Source organism: Schistocerca serialis, chromosome 6, assembly GCF_023864345.2.
Source record: "Schistocerca serialis cubense isolate TAMUIC-IGC-003099 chromosome 6, iqSchSeri2.2, whole genome shotgun sequence".
Lineage (NCBI taxonomy): Eukaryota > Metazoa > Arthropoda > Insecta > Orthoptera > Acrididae > Schistocerca > Schistocerca serialis.
The window spans coordinates 305563442-305586209 of NC_064643.1; the positions used below are offsets into that span (position 1 = coordinate 305563442).

General features: G+C 47.5%; 1 protein-coding gene across 1 annotated transcript in view; it reads right to left on the reverse strand.

The window, feature by feature from the left end:
• LOC126484105 (uncharacterized) overlaps positions 1–22768 on the reverse strand; it is a 52540-nt gene that overhangs the window by 26886 nt on the left and 2886 nt on the right. Inside the window, exon 2 of the mRNA XM_050107483.1 lies at positions 19856–20630. Within this exon, the coding sequence (XP_049963440.1) occupies positions 19856–20630 (775 nt within the window). The remainder of the gene's footprint in view (positions 1–19855; positions 20631–22768) is intronic.

Sequence of the window (22768 nt, forward strand, 5' to 3'; positions counted from 1 at the left end):
GGATAGCACCATCACAACATGGTTCCTTGGCGGCTTTGTTGGTCCTGCCATTGCCCTGTATCTCAATGTGGCCAGGTACCCAGCAAAAGATCACCACCTTGCCACGTGTTGGTGCCGCTGTAAGATGTCATGGATGAGCTGAATCAGCAGGTCTACTGGATACTTTGGTGAAGTGCTTGCAGTGCACTGAGAGTGTCTGAACAGACAAGAAACCTTGTACAGTGATGTCTGTGAACCCTCTCCAGTACTATTAGAATGTCATATAATTCCACATCATAATTTGCAAATTGTTCCAGAAAAGGCACTTTAAAAGCCCTATCAGGGAAAACAGCAGAATAGCCGAGAGTGTTCTCTTACTCTGTATGAAGATCTATAAAACTGTGGTACGTAATTAAAATGTACGAAAACAAAGTTGTAAAAACAAAATCTAGAGTACAAGTTTTCTTGTACTGTGTTAAGCTTAAAATCTCTTTGAGCCTCTGAAAACATTAAAGTAGCAATGTGTTCCATCCCTGACTGTTTACTTTGATGCTCGATAGATCCAGATCCCCGAGACAGTCTGTAGCATGTATCCCAAATGGCTTGGTCGCATGGAGCTGATTCCTGAAAAGCTGTTCAAAGAAGGGTTGGATCTCAGAACTAAACGTCAGTGACCGAGGTGACACACAGATTTTCAGCACCTGTCGAGCCAAAAAGGATCTGTAGCCAAATCCAGAGTGGTCGTTCACCAGCCTCTGCACACAGACTCTGAACTGGGCTGGTCCGAAAGGCTCCACTTGATACCTGAATGCCCTCAAGGTGGACAGTATCTAACATCTTGAGGTAGGAAGAAGGGCCGATCCAGAGATCACACTACCATAATCTAAGTGTGATCAAACAAATGCGCTATAAAACTGCAGGAGGTGGGACCTGTCAGCTCCCCACTGTTTTCCGCTAGGGCATTTCAAAATACTCAATGACTGAAAGCCCTCTGTTCATAGGTCTTTCAGGTGTAGGAGCCAAGTTAATTTCAAGTCAAATAATAAACCCAAAAAGCACACAGTGTCTTGAAAATGTAAAACATTGATCCCCATTGTGAGCACTGGTTGGTTAAAACTTCAACGAGCACGGTTAAAATTGACACATGTAGTTTTCTCGGGTGAGAACCGAAAACCACTTGCCCTGGCCCAGGTTTCCAGACTCCTAATGGTCAGCTGTAGCTGCCTCGTCATCATAATATCAGAGAAAGGGTAGAAACTGCAATGTCACCCACAAACTAAGAACATTTGACAGGGCTCCTGACTGTGGAGGAAATGCCATTGATTGTGATGGCAAACAATGTGACACTCAGGATACTGCCCAGGGCGACTCCATTCTCCTGAACATAGTCAGACATGGCATCACCAACGCGATATCAAAAATGCCGGTCCTTGAGAAAGGAATGGATAAGAAGCGGCAGGCATCCATTCATGAAGTTGGTGAAGGTGGTTCTGCACTGGGAGTGGCTCAGGTGACCTTGGGATTGGAGCAGCCAGACAAGGCAGGGGTTGACCATGCGTTCAAGAATCTTAGCCATACAACCGGTAAGGGCGACACTCCAGTAACTGTTAGGGGTGCTATAGTCCTTGCCTGGTTTCCGGAATGGAATTAATATTGCCTCCTTCCATGTCATGGGACACTGTCCATCAAACCAGATCTTATTGAAACAAGAGGAGAGATGTCTTTTCGTTTCAGGGCACAAATGACAAAGCATGGCATAATGGATCCCATCAGGTCCTGGAGTAGTGTCTCTGGCTGCAGACAAAGCTGACTGGTTGGTTGGTTAAAGGGGAGGGGGGAGGGAAGAAGGGACCAAATTGTGAGGTCATTGGTCCTTTGTTACCGGTAAAATAATTACACAATGGAAAGAAGAAAAGAAAGGAGCCATACAGCACAATAACAGGAGACAGGAAGAACCAGAAGAACGATCGAAGGAAAACGAACACTACTACGGACAAAACAGGAAAAGAAAACCACAGAGAGAAGTAAAAAACAGGTAGAAGGGGTAAAAACGAGCGCAGATGATTGCGGCTGGCCAACCACAAGAATAAAAAGGAAAAGCCAGCCACTCTGCGACACATTAAAACATCTACTCAAAAAGCGTTAGAGTGCAGAACACAAAGGGACAAAGGACACGCGCTAAAACTTATACAGAAATATAAAACCCATCGTCACGTATAAAACGTAAAACTAAATTAGCAGATGAGGCTTTGTCAGCTAAAATTAATGGCAATGGGTCTGGTAACTGAAGAATGTGTTGCAGGGCAGCCAGAGAAGGACAGCTCACAAAGATATGAGCCACTGTCAGCCGGGTGCTGCACCGACTCTGAGGTGGGTCATCATGTCACAGGAGGTAGCCGTGTGTCACCCAAGTGTGGCCAATATGGAACTGGCAGAGAACCACAGAGTCCCTGTGAGAGGCCCTCATGCAGGACTGCCACACATTCATAGTCTCCTTAATGGTGCGCATTTTGTTATGCGTGCTGAGGTTATACCATTTCGTCTCCCAAAGCCACTAAACCTTGCGGTATAGCACTGAACACAGATCAATTGCAGAGAAGCTGATCTCCATAAGCGGTTTCCACGTAGCCTGTTTTGCCAGCCTGTCGGCAAGTTTGTTGCCTGGGATTCCAATGTGTCCTGGGGTCCAGACAAACACCAATGAACGACTGGACCTTTCCAGGGCATAAATGGACTCCTGGATGCTCACTATCAAAGGATGACAAGGGTAGTACTGGTCGATAGCTTGTAATATGCTCAAGGAGTCAGCACACAGAAGGAACGACTTCCCAGGGCAAGCCATCAGGCAAGGAATGCTTTTCGAGATGTCCTCCATGGACATCTGCGAAGCTGACATGAGCAGCAGCCATCGAGCCGCCGGTGCAAACCACTTCGTAGCCTTGATACATGTCAAGAATCTAGACAAAGTGTCCTTAGGGCCATGTGAAAGGTATAAGCAAAGCCACAGCCTAGGTGTACACCACAGAGGTGTACGTGAATAGATCTCAAGTATAGGTGGTAAAGGCAAGGACTCCAGTTTGGAAAAAAGGGATCGGACACGAACTGCATTTTTAAGCCCTGACCTGGGCCGCCGATGCGGGAGACGAACCACCGTGGGTGGGAAAAGGAGACGATGATTCGGATGTGCAGGAGAAATACAAACGTGTGCAACGTAACTGGCCAGCAGTTGTGCACGCCTAAACTGCAATGGAGGGACTCCAGCCTCAACAAGGATGCTGGTTACCGGACTCTTCCTAAAAGATCCTGTAGCAAGGCAAACGCCACAGTGGTGCACTGGGTCGAGTAAATGCAACGTTGAGGGCGCCACCGAATCATAAACCACACTCCCATAGTCAAGGTGGGATTGCACAAGGGCTCTGTAGAGCTGCAGCAGCACAGAGCGATCTGCACTCCAGTTGGTGTTGCTCAGGCAGTGGAGGGCATTGAGGTGCTGCCAGCTCTTCCACTTGAGCTGACGAATGTGAGGAAGCCCAGTCAATTGGGGGTTGAAAACAAGTCCTAAGAATCGATATGTCTCCACTACAGTCAGCAGGTCTTCATTAAGGTAAAGTTCTGGTTCCGGGTGAATGGTACGGGGCTGACAGAAGTGCATAACACACGACTTTGCGGCCAAAAACTGGAAACCATGGGCTAGAACCCATGACTGCGCCTTGTGGATGGCTGCCTGTAGGTGCCCCTCAGCAACATGAGTACTGGTGGAGCAGTACAAAATACTGAAGTTGTCTGCATACAGAGAAGGAGAGACCGACGGCCCTACAGCTGCTGCTAGACCATTAATGGCCACTAAAAATTGGCACATACTCAATACGGAGCCCTGCAAGACCCCATTCTCCTGGATAAGGAGGGGGGGGCGGGGGGGGGGGGGGGGGGGAACTATGGGAGACACCTACTTGGATATGGGAAGTATGAAGCGATAGGAAATTATGGATCAAAATCGGGAGCAGACCTTGGAGACCCCACTCTTATAATGTGGTAAGGATATGATGCCACCAGGTGGTGTCATATGCCATCCGTAAAAAAAAAAACCGGCAACCAGGTGTTGGCATCTGGAAAAGGCTGTTCAGATGGCAGACTCGAGGGACACAAGATTATCAGTGGTAGAGCGACCCTGGTGGAAGCCGCCCTGGCATAGAGCCAGTAGGCCAAGTGACTACAGGACCCAACCCAATCGTCAACACACCATACGTTCCAGCAGCTTAAAAAGAACATTGGTGAGGCTCATAGCTATCAACATCAAGCGGGTTTTTACCAGGTTTGAGCACTGGAATGATGGTGCTCCTCCGCCATTGGGGTGGAAAGACGGCCATTGCACAAGATCTGGTTCAAGATGACGATGAGATGTCGCTTGTAGTCAGATGAGAGATGTTTAATCATCTGACTGTGGATCCAGTCTGGTCCAGGAGCTGTGTCGGGGCAACGTGCAAGGGCACTGAGGAGCTCGCCACTCTGTAAATGGGGCGTTATAGAATCTATAGGATTCACTGTGGCGTATAGTAAACGACAGGACTATCCCTTCCAGCCGCCATTTGAGAGAGCTTGGCAATTGGATTTGCGTCAGCAGATAACATGCCATTTATGTTAACACCGGGAACACCTGTTAGGGTGTGGTACCCGAAAACATGTTTGATCTTTGCCCAGACTTGGGAAGGTGACCTATGGCACCCAATGGTCAAAACATCTCTCTCCCAAAACTCCTGCTTCTGCCATTTGATAAGTAGGGGAACGTGAACACGGAGCTGTTTAAAGGCTATGAGGTGCTCCAGGGAAGGGTGCCCCTTATGCCTCTGTAGAGCTCATTGATGCTCCTTATTGTTTCAGTGACTTCCAGCGACCACCAAGGGAATGCCTTTTGCAAGGGGCACCCTAAAGAGTGAGGGATCGCATTTTCTGCCACAGAAACAATTGTTGTAGTCACCTGCTCAACCATCACATTGATGTTACCATGTGGGGGAGACTCAGTGCTAACAGTAGAGATGAAAGTTTCCCAGTCCACCTTGTTTAAAGCCCATCTGGGCATGTGTCCATGGGCCTAACACCGGGGCAGTCACAGTAAGATGGGGAAGTGGTCACTACCACACAGGTCGTCATGTGCTCTGCAGTAGATAGATGAGAGAAGTCCTGGGCTGCAAATTGATAAATCAATGGCCGAGTAACTACCATGAACCACACTGAAACGTGTGGCGGCCCCAGTATTTAAAAGGCAGAGGTCAAACTGAGACAGTAAAGTTTCGACATCTCTGCCTCTGCCAGTAAGCACGGTGCCACCCCACAAGGGGTTATGGGCATTAAAATCACCCAAAAGTAGGAAAGGTTGAGGGAGTTGATCAATCAGTGCAGCTAATAAATTCAGGGGTACTGCATCATCTGGAGGAAGATATACATTGGAAGATATACATTGCAGACTTATTTCCTGCATCGTCCTTATTCTGACAGCCACAGCTTCAAGAGGAGTTTGAAGGGGCACAGTTTCACTACAGACTGAGTTTACGACATAAACGCAAACTCCACCTGACAACTAAATTAGCTATGGTTTCTGTAGTATCCCTTATAGCTGCGGAGTGCAGATGTTCGCATTGCCAGGAGTCAGGTTTCCTGGAGGGCAATGCAGAAAGCTGTAAAGCTTAACAGCTGCTGTAGCTCAGCCAGGCGGTGAAAAAACCGCTGCAATTCCACTGGAGGATAATGTCATCGTGAGACTGGGAAGGCATGGAACATTCAATGAGGCAGTTTACACCTCAGGGTCACCTGCTGCCACCGACTTTTTGCTTGAGTAGTCTATAACCATTGTGTCTGATTGTCCGGCGAGATCTAGGTCCTCAGCAGACACTAGAATTTCCACCTCATCTGCAGACGCAGAGATTGTAGGTAGTGGTGGTGTGGGTGCCACCACAATTCCCTTGGTCTTGGGGACCTTCTTTTTGGATTTCTCTTGCTGTTCCTTGGGTTTCCCTGGCTGGGAGGACTTCACTGATTCAATCTCCGGGACTGAGGATGAGCATGAAGTCCTATGACCAGCTGCTTTTGAGCTCTTCACCCACTTGCAGATGTCATCTTTCCCACTAGCAGAAACCTGGGAAGGGAGTGACCCAAGGGACCCCTTCCTAGCAAGAAGAGCCAAAGAAGACTTCCGCTTCTCCAGTTCAGAAGTGGGGACCGATATCCCCAATGGTTGGGGGGGGGGGGGGGGTGTTGCTCCCAAAGAAGGTGGTGCGGGAGCAACAGGGAGGGAAGTGCCCCCACCATCAAGGGGGCAGGTGTAGTTTTTTGGTTCTGAGAGGCAACAGGAATGCAAGGAACTGATGGGGTGACATCTGTCTTCATAGCGGTGGCGCAAGAGGTGGTCATAGCCACAGGATGTAAATGCTCAAATTTCCTCTTAGCCTCAGTGTAGGCCAGTCGGTCCAGCGTCTTATATGCCACGATTTTCCTCTCTTTCTGTATTGGGATGTGATGGACGTCCACAATCTTGACATGTGATGCTGGAAGTACAGCGGAAAGACATATGGCCCAACTTCCAGCACTTAAAGCTCTGCATCGGGGGAGGGATATATGGCTTGACGTCACAGCGGTAGACCATCACCTTGACCTTCTCGGGCAATGTGTCACCCTCGAAGGCCAAGATGAAGGCATCGGTGGCAACTTTATTATCCCTCAGACCGCGATGGACATGCCGGATGAAATGAACACCTCACTGCCCTAAATTGGTGCGCAGATCATTGTCAGACTGTAAAAGAAGGTCCCTGGACCATATTTAAGCTCTCATGAGGCGTGATGGTAATGGAAACATCCCCCACCTTGCCCCAAACGAGTAATGCCCGTGACTGGGCGAAGGATGCTGTTTTTATCAAGACTAACCCAGAGCGCATTTTGGACAAGCCCTCCACCTCTCCAAATTTGTCCTCCAAATGTTCCAGAAAAAACTGAGGCTTCATGGACACGAAAGATTCCCCATCAACTCTCCTACATACGAGGTACCAGGGCGAATAAGTTTCACTGCCATCCTTAGCCTGGCATTCCTCCCAGGGTGTGGCCAGGGAGAGGAACGATCTGGGGTCATATTTCTTAGCACTGATGTTAGACTTTGCCCACTTAGAGACTGCTGGCAGCGGACCACCAGATAGAGATGATGTACTATGCTTCATAGTGTGTCATTTGCCCTGATGCCATCCACTCCAACCAGGGGCCCTCCCCTTGGGTGCCACCCAGCCTCAGCAAAAGCCACCTGGCAGGATGGCCATTGCTGGGAGTCCCTACTCCCCAGGGCGACGGGCATCTACTCCATGGCATGCATGGGGAGTTAATGGTGCAGGCATCAGCAGAGTGGTCCCTGTGTTGTCAGGGGGGCTACAACCAACGGGGTACATGGTGGCCCCACCACAATGGACTGGCTACCGTTCTGCATACGAGGTGCAAAGAATTCCATGGTCCTTGTCGGCACAGAAAACGACACTGCATAGTGGATGGAGGAAAATGCACCCAGGAAGGTGTCCTCGCTCAAGAGATGGAGGATGAATAGGACTGCAATGCCACGACGAGTGTGGGCTAAAGATCTCAATGCATGATGGACACGATGCACCATGTAAGGCGCCCTTCCCCAATGGGCTCACTCTTCGGGAAAATTTTGAAAAATGGACGTCAAACCCTACAGGGGACCATCACATAAAGGCCGAAAGGTGTGAGACTACTTTTAGTCGCCTCTTACAACAAGCAGGAACACCAAGGGCCTGTTCGGGGGCCCGCAGGGGGAGCAGACAAACCTGATTCCACTTCCTACATGGAGAACAGAAGGTTATAGACTTCTTCATTATGCAAGAAGAAATTGAGCTTCCTCATATCTGCAGTCCTATGGAACACCTGAAAAGCAGGAGCTTGTTTGGATAATGTAGTAACAATAAAGAAGTGCTCAGCTAAAACCTGAGTCACATCTTCTGGCATGTCCACCACAACCCCATTACTTGACAAGGCTGTAAGGGGTCATGTAATATCCTTGCCTGAAATCTGTTTTACTGATTCCCAACTTGCGCAGTGAAAGTGCACTGATTAATGGAAATAGTGAATTTCCTCCAGGAAGCCCTCTTCCGTTATTTTATCAGTCGCCTCGCATGTGCTCTCGCAGATCTGAAGGCATGAAGATTGTCTGTTGTTGGAGAGTTAATTCCACAAAGCTGTTTATCTGGCCCTGATTACCAATTGACAGCCGTCATTCCACCAAGGTACAGGTTGTCATCTAAGGTAGTTACTAAACCTGGGGATGGACTCTGTGGCAGCCCATTGGATCTGACAAGTGATATGGGCCACCGCCTCCTGTGGACAATCCTTTTGTTCAAAAATAGCCTGTCGACTCTACTATAACCAATTTGACCTTTATATCATCCAACTGTGTGGTCTCCTGTCAGCTACTGTCCTAGTTGGCAGACGAATCCACACTGGGAAGTGGTCACTAGAATGTAAATCTGGAACCACTGCCCACTGAAATGAGTCTGCAATATCTGGGAAACAAAAACAAAGGTCAATGGCTGACCCTGAAGCTGTGGAAAAGTGTGTCATTCAGAAGGCAGAGATTCTCAGAATGGACGAATCGCTTGATCATCTGACCACTGGAGCAAGTGGTACCTGAGCCCCACAGCACATTGTGTGCATTTAAGACCTCCACAAGTAAGAATGGAGGAGGGAGTGCCCAGAAGAGTCCTGCCAGTGCGTCTGCATCCAAAGCCTCATTGGGGGAGCTACAAAGAACACACTGTGATATTAAAGGGTGCGAGATCTTCCACAGCAATTGCTTGCATGGTCGTGGTGAGACGGACAGGAGATGCGTTGCATCTGCCATCAATGAAACAGCCACTCCACCTTTAGCCCTGTCTCTAGTAGTATTGTCCTTCTAGTATGTGTGGTAGCCCTGTACTGCAGGTGTGTAGGTGACTAAGATGTGTTTCTTGTAAGCAGATGCAGAACAGTTTCTCCTGGACCAGTAGATGCAATTCTTCCAAATATGAGCAATATCCATCAAATTCCACTGCAACACTGTGAAAGCCATTGGTTAGCTATGGTTGTTCTTGTCTTTCTCCCTCACAGGCGCTGATTTACTGGGGAGGTCAGGCGGAACATTAGCGGGTTCCTCACTCTCCGGTTCCTCCCTTTGGAAGTCCTGAAGAGCATAGTCCCGTAAGAAAGCGAGAGAGTTCACCGATCTGAAGGTTTAACTATCATTTTCTTGGATATAAAACTACATTTTCCTTTACTGATGGGAGGAGGTGGTTGCCTGAGTTGTAGAGATGGCTTAGTTGGCTTCTGATGTTGGATAGTGGAATGTGTCTTACGTGGTAAGCCTATTGCTGATGGCTTCTGAACAACTTCAGTTTCAAGTGGAGCATTTCTCCCACAGATACACTGACAAGTGCAAGTACTTGTACTTAAATCTCTGGTCTGAGTTTGTGTGGAGGCATCACACTTAGCAACTGGCGTCTTATGGGGTGATGCAAAAGAAGTATTACAAGCCAGTGGTTGCATAGCTTTGAAAGCTTTTTTAGCTTCACCATAGGGTTTGCATCTCTTTACTTTCAACTCCTGAATTTTCCTTTCCTCGTTGTAAACATCACGCTTTCTGCTCCACACTGGGTGATCCCCCGAGCAGTTTACGCATTTCGGAGGAAGTGTACAAGAATTGCCTGATTCGTGATCTGAGCCTCCACAATTGCCAGATGTAGCCTTCCCATTGCATCCCATTGCGGTATGGTCAAATCTTTGACACTTGTTGAATCGCACTGGGTTAGAAACAAACAGGCGAACCTTAAGACGGATATAGCCTGCAAGGATATGTTCAGGTAATTCTAGAGTACTAAACGTTAGAATAAATGATGCCGATTTTTCCAATTTGCCATTGGCTCTCCTCATATAGCTCAGCACTTCAGTGATGCCCATATTTTTCGATTCTTCACGTAACTCCACAGGGTCCACCTCCATTATATTGGAGCAGGTAACCACGCCTTTACTAAAGTTAAGGGTGTTATGCCACTCAGCGTCAACTGGTTAGTCACCTAAGGTATTACACCCCAGAAGCTTAGATATACAATTTGAATTAGCAGTCTCAACTAGAAGTGTTCCATTATGAAGCCGTTTGACACTTTTTAGAGACGCAGCAATACCTTCCGATGTTTTGTGAATATAGAAAGGTGAGATCTTCTCAAAAGGTCCCCCTGTTTGCTTGATTACAATGAAAGTGTTATGGCACACTAATGCCCTATTACTATGATTCTGAGACTTCTGTTTGCAAGAACTGACCAGCTGAGCTCTCTTTAAGGAGTGGGTGTAGGTACGACCTGACAGTACGCTCGTCCTATTAGTAGTAGTAGTTTGATGAGATCGTTCCATAGGGATTCCACGAGACACTAGGGAAACAACCGTTGATCCAGGCAGAGCCCTGCTTGCCTGAGGAAGCCTTATACAACTAGAGGGTGGCAGGTGCCCCAGAGGTTGCCTGCTAGAGACTGTTTTACCTCAACAGCCATTCACCCCGTAAGCATGTAGCACACCTTGAGGATGACATTTTTTTAACAGAGGTGTGTACCTTCCTTGCAGTCCAGGTGGTGAAGCCAAGACCCCCCATCTACGAAACACACAACATTCCACTGCTGGGCGGTATGGTGGTCGCTGAAGCAAACTCAGAGCTTACAGTGACAGAGGGCTGATGGCAATTACCAGTCAAGCTCAGGAACCCCGGGGTCACCAAGCCCATACTCAGAAAGCGAATGCTGGGTCCCTGAGGGGTCTAGGGTGAAAGCTTCATTGTCAACCCTACAATATTTAGGTCCTTTCTGAATGTGATAAGCAATATGTATTCCATGCTTCTCTAGGTTACAGCACAGCATATCTGTCTGTAAGGTCCCACTGGAAGAAGACACCTCGAATCCTTTTGAATTTGTTATGGTTGGTTGGTTGGTTTGTGGGATTAAAGGGACCAGGCTGCTTCGGTCATCGGTCCCTTTTTCCAGAAAACAAAAACCACCCACAGAGAATAAAAAACGAACAACAGAGAAGACTGTAGATGACACAGGACAAGAAAGACTCAGACAGAGATCAGACGAAACAAATTAAAATCACACAGAGTGTGAAGTTGGTTGGCCGACCATAGAGTGTAAAAAGGAAAAGCCAACCACTGAGAACACATTAAAAACTCAGTGTAAAAACCGTAGGCCAAAGGCCAGAATCAACACAAAACAATAAAATAAAACAAACACTCAGATTAAATGAGAAAAACCCCCTGCCCGAATAAAACGCAAAACTAAGCCAGCCATAGCAGGGTCATCAGTTAAAAGGGCAGGGAGTGTATCAGGCAGCGCTAATGACTGCCTGAGCACAGCTAAAAGGCGACACTCCAACAAAATGTGGACCACAGATAAACGGAGCCACAGCGACATAGAGGTAGGTCCTCACGGCGTAATAAGTGGCCGTGCGTCAGCCAAGTGTGCCCAATGCGCAGTCGGCAGAGGGCAACAGACTCCTGGCGGCAGACCCGCACGGACGACCACCACACAAGTCGTCGTCGCCTTGATAGGGCGAAGTTTGTTTGGCATGGGCAGGTTGCGCCATTCAGTGTCCCAGAGGTCGAAAATTTTGCAGCGTAAGATTGCCCGCAAATCAGTCGCCGGGAGGCCAATCTCCAGAGATGGTGCGTCTGGTGGCCTCTTTCGCCAGGCGGTCAACTTTTTCATTGCCGGGTATCCCAACACGGCCTGGGGTCCACACAAAGACCACAGAGCGGCCGCAACGTGCAAGAGTATGCAGGGACTCCTGGATAACTATCGCCAGACGAGAACGAGGGAAACACTGGTCGAGAACTCGTAAACCGCTCAGCGAATCACTACAGATCACGAAGGACTCACCTGAGCAGGAGCGGATTTACTCTAGGGCACAAAAGATGGCGACCAGCTCAGCAGTGTGAACGCTGCAGCCAGCCGGCAATGAACGTTGTTCGGAATGGTCCACCAGAGTTAGCGCATAACCGACACGACCGGCAACCATCGAGCCGTCAGTGTAAACAATGCCAGAGCCCTGATACATTGCGAGAATGGAAAGAAAGTGACGGCGGAAAGCCTCCGGAGGGACTGAGTCCTTCGGGCCCTGTGCCAATTCCAGCTGAAGGCGAGGGCAAGGCACACACCATGGGGTGTACGCAGAGGTGCCCTGAAAGGAGACGGAAGAGGTAAAGCCCCAAGCCCAGAGAGAAGCTCTCGGACGCAGACCGCCATCGTACATCCAGCCCTGGGCCGACATTCTGGAAGATGGACGTGCGACTGTGGGAATAGGAGACGATAGTTAGGATGTCCGGGCAAGCTAAAAACATTGGCAGCATAAGCAGCCAGTAACTGTTGGTGTCGTAACTCAGTGGAGGGACACCTGCCTCCACTAGTATGCTATCCACAGGGCTGGTAAGGAAAGCACCAGTGGCAAGGCGTACCCCGCTGTGGAGGACTGGGTCCAGCACACGCAACGCAGATGGGGATGCTGAGCCATAAGCCAGGCTCCCATAATCCAGACGGGACTGGATTAATGCCTGGTAGAGCCGTAACAGGGTAGATTGGTCGGCGCCCCAGCGGGTGTGGCTCAAGCATCGCAGAGCATTTAGATGCCGCCAACACATCTGTTTAAGCTGCCAAATATGAGGCAGCCAAGTCAACCGGGCATCAAAAACCACACCCAAAAACCTATGTGACTCCACCACAGCAAGATGTTCGCCATCAAGATAAAGCCGCGGCTCCCGGTGAACAGTGCGTTGCCGGCAGAAATGCATAACGCAGGTCTTGGCTGCCGAAAACTGGAACCCATGAGCTGCAGTCCAAGACTGCGCCTTACGGATAGCGCCCTCTAGCTGACGCTCTGCAGCTGCAATGCCAATAGAGCTGTAGTAAAGGCAGAAGTCGTCAGCATACAAGGACGCTGAGACAGACGTTCCCACCGCCGCAGCAAGCCCGTTAATGTCTATTAAAAACAGGCAGACACTTAAAACAGATCCCTGTGGCACACTGTTCTCCTGAACTCGGGAGGAACTATGGGAGGCCGCGACTTGCACGCGAAAGGTACGATACGACAGAAAATTTCGGATAAAGATCGGCAGAGGGCCCCGAAGACCCCATCCATGAAGCATAGAAAGTATGTGACGACACCATGTCGTATCGTACGCCTTCCGTAGGTCGAAAAAGACAGCGACAAGGTCCTGACAGCGGGCAAAGGCAGTACGGATGGCCGACTCCAGGCTCAACAGATTGTCGGTGGCAGAGCGGCCTTTACGGAACCCACCCTGAGACGGAGCCAGAAGGCCCCGAGACTCCAGTACCCAATTCAAGCACCGGCTCACCATCCGTTCAAGAAGCTTGCAAAGAACGTTGGTGAGGCTAATGGGGCGGTAGCTGTCCACCTCCAAACGGCTCTTGCCCGGTTTCAAAACGGGGATGACAATGCTTTCCCGCCATTGCGACGGAAACTCACCCTCGACCCAAATACGGTTGTAAAGGTCGAGGAGGCGTCGCTTGCAGTCTACTGAAAGGTGTTAGTGGATGCGATCTGGCCCAGGAGCGGTATCAGGGCAAGCGGTGAGGGCACTGTGAAATTCCCACTCACTGAATGGAGCATTGTGGGATTCAGGATGGTAGGTGCAAAAACAAAGGCTCCGACGTTCCATCCGGTCTTTAATGGAGCGGAAGGCCAGTGGGTAATTCGCAGAAGCGGAATTTAGAGCGAAATGCTCTGCCAAGTGGTTGGCAATTACGTCGGAGTCAGTACAAACCACTCCATTCAGTGAGAGCGCAGGGACGCTGACAGGGGTCCGATAGCCATAGAGGTGTCGAATCTTAGCCCAGATCTGTGATGGAGTGACATGGAGGCCAATGGTGGACACTTACCGCTCCCAGCACTCCTGCTTGCGTTGGTGGACAAGGCGGCGGGCTCGCGCACGCAGCCGTTTGAAGGCGATAAGGTGTTCGATGGAGGGATGTCGCTTGTGACGCTGGAGCGCCTGCCGACGATCTTTAATCGCTTCAGCGATCTCAGGCGACCACCAAGGCACAGTCCGCCGCCGAGGGGACCCAGAAGAATGGGGAATGGCAGATTCTGTGGCAGTAACGATGCCGGTAGTGACCGATTGAACCACCGCATCAATGTCATCATTAGAGAGAGGGGCTCAATAGTGGCAGTGGAAGAAAACAAGTCCCAGTCAGCCTTATTCATAGCCCACCTGCAAGGGCGCCCAGAAGACTGACGCTGTGGCAGTGACAGGAAGATCGGAAAGTGGTCACTACCACACAGGTCGTCATGCACTCTCCATTGGACAGACTGTAAGAGGCTAGGGCTGCAGATCAAAAGGTCGATGGCGGAGTACATGCCATGCGCCACACTGAAGTGTGTGAAGGAACCATCATTTAAAAGCGAAAGATCGAGCCGTGACAATAAATGCTCAATGGTGGCGCCTCGACCTGTCGCCACTGACCCACCCCACAGAGGGTTATGGGCGTTGGAGTCGCCCAGTAACAAGAAAGGTGGCGGCAATTGGGCTATCAGTGCAGCTAGGACATGCTGCACGACATCACCATCCGGTGGAAGGTAAAGACTGCAGACGGTAACAGCCTGTGGCGTCCACACCCGAACAGCGACAGCCTCTAAATGTGTTTTTAGAGGGACAGACTCGCTGTGAAGAGAGTTAAGGACATAGATGCAGACGCCACCAGACAACCTTTCATAAGCAGCCCGGTTCTTATAATAACCCCGATAGCCACGGAGGGCAGAGGTTCACATTGCTGGAAACCAAGTTTCCTGAAGAGCAATGCAGAAGAAAGGGTGAAGGCTGACAAGTTGGCGGAGCTCAGCTAGATGGTGGAAGAAACCGCTGCAGTTCCACTGGAGGATGATATTGTCCATGACTGAGAAAGGCGTGAAGGGACTGGAAAGGCAGATTACGCCACTGTATCACCTGCTGCCTCCAATGGAGCACCTGTGCGAGTGCTATCCATGGCGTCTGAGGGACCGGCGAGATCAAGGTCCTCAGCGGACACCAGAATCTCCACCTCGTCCTCAGACGCAGAGCTGGAAGGTTGCGGTAGGGTGGCTGCCACCGCGAGTTCCTTGGGCTTAGAGCTCTTCTTCTTGGGTTTCTCATGCTGCTCCTTGGGTTGCACTAGCTGGAAGGGCTTCACCGATTCAGTCTTCGGGACGGAGGAAGATCGCGAAGCCCTACGACCAGTTGATTGTGGGCATTTACACCACTGTCGGTCGTCAGCCTTCCCGCTGATGGAAACCTGGGAAGGGAGGGACCCAAGGGACCCCTTGCGAGCGTGAGAAGCTGAAGAAGTTGGACACTTCTCCGGCTTAGAAGCGGGGACGGACGTCCCCGATGGGTGGGATGATGTTGCTCCTGAGGTAGGTGGCACAGGAGCAACCCGGTGGGTAGAGCCCCCCCACTGGCGAGGGGGCAGGAGGAGTTGTACTACTCATCGATCTGGCCGGAATTCGAGAAACTGATGGGGCTAGCACAGATGTTGTAGCAGCGGCGTAGGAAGATGTCATTCTCACAGGATGGAGTCGGTCGTATTTCCGTTTGGCCTCAGTATAGGTCAGTCGGTCCAGGGTCTTATATTCCATGATTTTACGCTCTTTCTGGAAGATTCTGCAGTCTGGCAAGTAAGGTGAATGGTGCTCCCCGCAGTTGACACAGATGGGAGGCGGGGCACATGGAGTATTGGGATGTGATGGGAGTCCGCAATCTCGACATGTGAGGCTGGAGGTGCAGACGTGACATCAATAGACCATCACCTTGACCTTTTCCGGTAATGTATCACCCTCAAAGGCCAAGATGAAGGCACCGGTAGCAATCTGATTTTCCTTCGGACCCCGATGAAAGCGCCTGATGAAATGTACACCTGGGTGCTCTAAATTGGCGCACAGCTCGTCATCAGACTGCAAAAGAAGGTCCTTATGGTAAATAACTCCCTGGACCATATTTAAACTCTTATGGGGTGTGATCGTAACGGCAACATCCCCCAACTTGTCACAAGCAAGTAACCGTTGTGACTGGGCAGAGGATGCCGTTTCCTGACGCAGAGCGCATTTTGGACAAGCCCTCCACCTCCCCAAACTTGTCCTCTAAATGCTCGATGAAGAACTGAGGCTTTGTGGAGAGAAAAGACGCCCCATCAGCTCTCGTACAAACTACGAATCGGGGCGAATAACTGCTACTACCATCCTGAGACTTACGTTCCTCCCACGGTGTGGCCAGTGAGGGGAACATTTTCGGATCGTACTTCTGAGCATTAAATTGAGCCCGAGAACGCTTAGAGACTGCTGGTGGCTGGCCACCAGTGAGAATTTGTTATGAGGTGTGATGGAACTTTTTCATCTTTGAGCATGTCACCGGAATGAAATGCCTCTGATTAGTCATTAATTAATAGTAATAAACACAGATCCATTTCTCAGTTTCTTCTACAAATCTATCATTAATACTTTCTCAACTCAAAACAGTGGCTTTGTTGATGCATAAGATCCTCTGTCAGTTCTGGAGCACACCAGAACTGGGCGAACTGTCCACCTCCGTTTCTCCTTGCCTAACTCAGCCCTTGACATGGCTAAAGACTGAAATGCCACGTGGTTGTAAGCCTCTGCATTAAATACTTGATTTCTCTTTGCTGAGATGGCTGTGTTGGCATGACCTTCAGTACGAGTGAGTTTGACTTGTTTCATTGTGGATCATCCCCTTGACACCACTCACTCTAATCGGAGGCTTTCCCCACAGGCACCGCTGTGCCACAGCAAAGGCTACCTGGTGTGGCAGTCGTTGCCTGGAACTCTAGTGGCCCAGATTGGACAGACATACTTGGGAAGGTTACGGCTCAGGCATCAGCAGTGCAATCCCTGCTTTTTCCAGCGATATGACCACGAAGGTACATGATGACATCTCTATGATGGATTGGCTATCGCAATAGATTTTGGGCGCAAACATAAATCCACTCTTCATAGTTGACAGAGAAGATCACAACACACATTAGATAGTCTATGCATCACATACTGCAACCTTCCCCTAATGATCCGCACTTCTGAGAAATTTAGGAAGTGAAGGTCAACCCTAAAAGGGGACCACAAGTATGTCAACAAGTTTAAGAGAAAGATTGCGAAATAAGCTAAAAATGACAAATGTTGTAGTAATAGCCAAGTCACCAATGTAAAAGTCTGACTAGATATAAGACTCAAGTCACCTCTTAGGACAGGCAAGGAACTGCCACAGGTATATTCTAGCCCCTGACACCACAGGATGGTGTTTACATCATTTCTTTATCAAGGCTCCTCTTCGAAGAAGATGCTAATCAGAATTTCAGCAGAGCCTAACAGAGAAACTACTTAGTTCTTTCATGATGATTGCATCATAGATCAGGTTCTGGGATACTACTCTGCATTATGTAAGGAACCTGGCTGTCATTCTTTCTTCACTCTCCAATATTTCTTTGAGGGGAAAATGTCAAGTTGTACAGACATCAACATAAAATAAATGCTCAGATATGACACGGCATAAAATGCTCTGTAGACCAGGAAAGGGAACCATGTGAACAGTGGGCCGAGGAAGAGAGACAGCAGCCATTGCCGCTATATCGACTACTTCATTTCTGCATTTACCAACATGCCATGGGATCCAGAGGAATGCCACAGAGATGCCCCCAAGTGGAGCATGTGGAGGCAGTCCTGGACGGGATAAAGCTTGGAGGTTGAGTAAAGAGCTGAGCGAATCCAAGCATATAATATACTGTCCCTACTGATGGTGACGGATGTATTGGAAAGCCTGGAGAACAGTGTAAAGCTCCGCAATAAAAACTGAACACTGGTCAGGAAGCCGAAATCTAACAGTGGTGTTGTCAATAATACAGGCACTCCCAACACCAAAGGTGGTCTTGGAGCCATCTGTGTAAATAAATGTGGCATCCTCCATTTGAGCACATAGAGCATCAAATGCCCGATGATAAACTCCAAGCTGACCAAGGTCACGGAGAAGACAGGTCCAAGGGCAAAGCCAAGGTGAACTTGTACCCCCATTTGTCAAGAAAGTTTTAGGAAATTGGAAGGAATGTTAATGTAGCAGTTGATGGAAACAGACTCTGGGTGGTAGTAGAGAGGAAGGGCTGCCTGCATACCTTTAAAAAAAAAAGGAGGGGCATGGGTCAGATGAGCAGGCATGGAAGACAGATGACTATTGTAACAACTCAGAAGGACAGCTTGCCAATTGGACAGCAGAGGTTCATCAGTCTCAGCGTAAAGGCTCTCCACAGGATTAGTAAAAAGGCTCCAGGCACTAAACGCAATTCATGGTGGTGGACAGAATCTAGACGCCAAAGGATAGATGCCCATACAGAGGAGTAAACTATGCTTCCATAGTCCAATTTCGAGCACACTAAGATGTGATATAGGCGGAGGAGCACCACTTTGTCAGCTCCCAAGGAGATACCACTCAGAAAATGGAAGGTGTTGAGGGATTGCAGACAGTGAGCCAAAAGATATGAAACATGGGAAGACCAGCACAGTTTTCTGTCGGAAGTAAGTCCCAAGAATCTGGCGACATTGCGAAATCCATGAATGGAAGGTCAACAGCGCCTAGACGTAGAGAAGGTGGATAAAACTCCATACGACGCCAAAAATTTACACCGCCGGGGCTATGGTAGTGTTGGATATCCTTAAAGGTGACTTCAGAACTAAAGTAAAGAATAAAATTGCTGCAATGAAGGCAGATTGACTTATTCATTATATTTAAAGGCGCAACTTCATAAAACAGATGCTTAGCATCATATCAAACCATTTACAGACTGTCTCAATTCCCAATATTCTAAAAAATTTCTGGGGTTTTCTCACATGAAATAATTCCCTGATTTCCCAGTTGTCCCAGGGCATATACATCCTAAACAAATTACAGTTGTAAAGTTAAGAATGACATGAATGAATACTGATTAACAGGCTGTCATTTCTGTGTACTTTATCTACATAAAACAGAAAATGAGATTTAGAGTGACCACTTGCGAATATTTTTGTAAATGGTTAATGTGACAAATTTTTCTCTACTGAGAACCTCCCCACCTCTCAAAATTTAGGGCACAGCTTATTTTTGAGCCAATTTGGTATAATCATTTCTGAAATTCATTCACTCATCAATTAAGCATTTAATTTATCTGACATGTTTCAATGCAAGAACTCAGGAAGCAATGTGGCTCTTCTGCTATCCTCGCTCTATCAAAACTTTAGATTGATATCCACACTGTGGAACATTCTTGGACAGGAAGTTAATGGAAGATGTTAAAAGTCATAAATAACTCATTACAAAGAGGAATATAAAATATGAGGCATGATAATTATGCATAAAAACAATTACTGTGAGAAATTTAAACCCTTATAAGAGTACATTAGTATCTGTTGTTCATAACAACGTGCTGTTAGAAGCTATTACGTATTCACACAAACTTTGCTAGTGCTTTCACATCTGCCCAACAGAGCACGTAAGAACAGAACACGATTCTGAAACAATTTTTAAAATAAAACGATTTTCAGTAGCCCAATGAGTCATAACACATTTATCAACAAATATGAGTGCACTAACATTTTGTGTGCATTACACCTTCACTTCTTGAGTTAATGGTTGTCAAAGTTACAGCCATCTGTTAGAAAGAAATATTCTCTGATTCCCAGCCAAGTGCAAAGACAGTCATGCAAAGATTTGTGTTAATACAACATTACTGTATGTTTACAACCAGTATGATTAAAGATAATTACACAACAGTGGTCGATGAGTGGGCGAACGTACCTTGATACAGCTAGATAGAATCCCCCTAAAGATATTAATGATATACCAATGTGGAACACAATCACAGTTGCACCATAATCTTTCACAGCTTGCTTTAGCTTTTGTTTTTGAGAGAGGGGCTTGTTTGCATCGTTAGTGCTGCAGTATCTTGTGGGCACAAAGCTGACCTGAGGAATTATATACTGACACCGAGTGCTTAGGCTTTTTTTTAGATTTAAATTTACCGGCAAAGCATTATTCCTGGAATTTAATCTGTCAAAACAGTTAAGTGCTAAAATACCTGATCTCTTATTTTTTTCAAATTTCTCATGGGCTTCAGCAGCCGAATTTGAAAAGTGGGAATTTCTCAGCTCTTCGGCTACATATTTATCACTCTGGCCCCACTGTCCACCAGGCATGTTGAGGTAAGTGCTTTTGCCTTGTGATGAGAAGGGCTGTGGGACATTCGTCTGCATTACAGAACTCAAAGAAACAGCACCTCTGCAGTCGTAGCTTGCCACATGTGGATCAGAAGCATTTTCCATTTTCCCACAGCCATTCTCTTGCCAGTCAATGGAAACAGCTTTTGCAGTTATTACTGGTCCAGATATATCTCTTGATCTCTCTGGCGAGAAGCAAGCTTTTTCAGCAGCTTCAAACTCTTCAACATTAGTAGGCAGCGGGAGTGGTGCTGCTGCCGGATACTGCGTGATTGTTGACTTGTGTAGTGGTGCAGCACCCTCTCTTGTTGTCACAACAGGTGCTTGCTTGTTTCTACCACTGAACCAGTTACCACCTTAAGAAAAAGAAATTATGTTAAGAAATAACAGTCAAATGTCACAACAACAGTTAAATAATAAAGAAAATCCCCAAAAGAAATACATTAATTCATAGTCTAATGCACAGTACAGTTTCATTCCAACTAAGCAACTGAATACATGTTTGAGACAGTGATTAATTTATCTGACGAACTGCAATTCTTCCTCAGTTCTATCAATCTCCTCTGCAAAAATCAGCTTCTCAACAAAGAGAATGGTATATATGGGGTGGCACTAGGGCACGATGTCCGACGTTACTGGCTGGTTACCTATTTGGTAATCATTCCTATTACTCACACATCCTTAATACTTTGAGCACAAGCCTGGGGGAGGGGGAGGGGGGGGGGGGGGGGGGAGAGGAGGAGGAGGCAATGATGTCAAACAGAAGTACACAAGACATAGTAGAGAGAACATTTTCATCAGTGCACCCATGTTGAACGAGCAATATGTGGATGACATGGATTCAAGCTGACTATTTAACTCAGTATGCTTTTCACGTCTAAGCTCCGGAGTATGTAAAAAGAAAGGTTTACAAACTGACTGACGAGACATGGACTTAATGTACAGTGGTGGCGGATGATGAAAGAAGGGAGAGGGTGAAACACCGTGCTGGCACATAGCCTACTCCTCTCAAATAGCACCAAGGGAGCCACCGAGCTTCCTGTCCCCATCCAGACAGACAGATCAATATCAACAGGTCACATACCCTCACTTCTGAGCAGAGAGGTTTGGAATTTAATACAGGACATTGGTGCAAAGACTGGTAATCAGAAACTTTATGACACCACATCTACTCCCCTTGCTGGCCAAATATTGGCACTGGAAATTTCATCCACCACCTGTATTCGAACCAGCTTATCTCTAAGTCGAGTGCTACCACACAGGCATGTGTTAGCAATCTCGGCTACGGAGGCAGATAAAGCAACGCACAGATCCACATTGAGAATTAATAGTACGGGCGGGGAGGGGGGGGGGGTGTAGTATCAGGAAACAGACTGAAGTGGAAATGGTATAAAGGGCGATCAAAAAAATTTCTTCAGGTTACCTTCCATTCAGAAGGCTGTTGCACGCAGTGACTTATATTGACTTGTAAATAATAGATTTCAGCTATCAATAGTCCTTTTTAAATTTTATTGGCAGATCTAGATTTCAGCTAGAAACTAGCCATTCTCAATGCACTATCATTTTTGATCAATGCATGTAATGCCTGTTGGTCGGGCTTCATCCACAGTTCATTACCTACACACAATGAACTGTGGATGAAGCCCGACCAACAGGCATTATATGCATTGATCAAAAATGATAGTGCATTGAGAATGGCTAGTTTCTAGCTGAAATCTAGATCTGCCAATAAAATTTAAAAAGGACGACTAATTGCTGAAGTCTATTATCTATTAAAAAAAAATAATAAATAAATATGTTTTAGGGCATTGTTGCAGTGTACATACAATGTAGCATGACTCTGATGCAGGTGTATAAGCACCAACATATAGGCAAGGGTGACATTTGTGTCTTTCCAACATGTGTGGGTAAATGCGGAAATGTGAAATATGGCAATGTTATTACCAAAAAGGACCAATATGCTGTTATTTTTTTCTTGATTGCCAAAACACAAACAAAAATAAGAAATCCATTATGTGATTAAGACTGTCTATGGGACAGCATGACTGTTGTAAAACCTGTTTTGGAACGGTGTGCCAAGTTCCAAGCTCCTCGTGATTCGACACAAGACACCAGTCGATCTGGGAGGCCAGCCTCATCCATGGCAATTTGCGTGAAGTACCTGATGTGTCATGGACTACAGCACGCAGCAGGACATGGTTTAGTACCAAATGGATATCTTTCATTTCATGGAATGCTGCTGCCAGGTTTATAATTTAAACTAGTATGGCTGTAGCCATCACCTTTTTGTACACGATAACAGTAACAAATGGTGATCCTTTTAATTGTGAAGGAAACCGCCTGACACCAGTATTCATCCACTATCTTGGCAAAACTATATAAGGCAAACAGTACTTCAAAAATGTTTGTGATATTACTGCAGAACTGGCCCAAAAACAGTAACTTTCAGAAACCCTCCAACAGTTCGACACAACAGTAACAATGCAACTGCCAA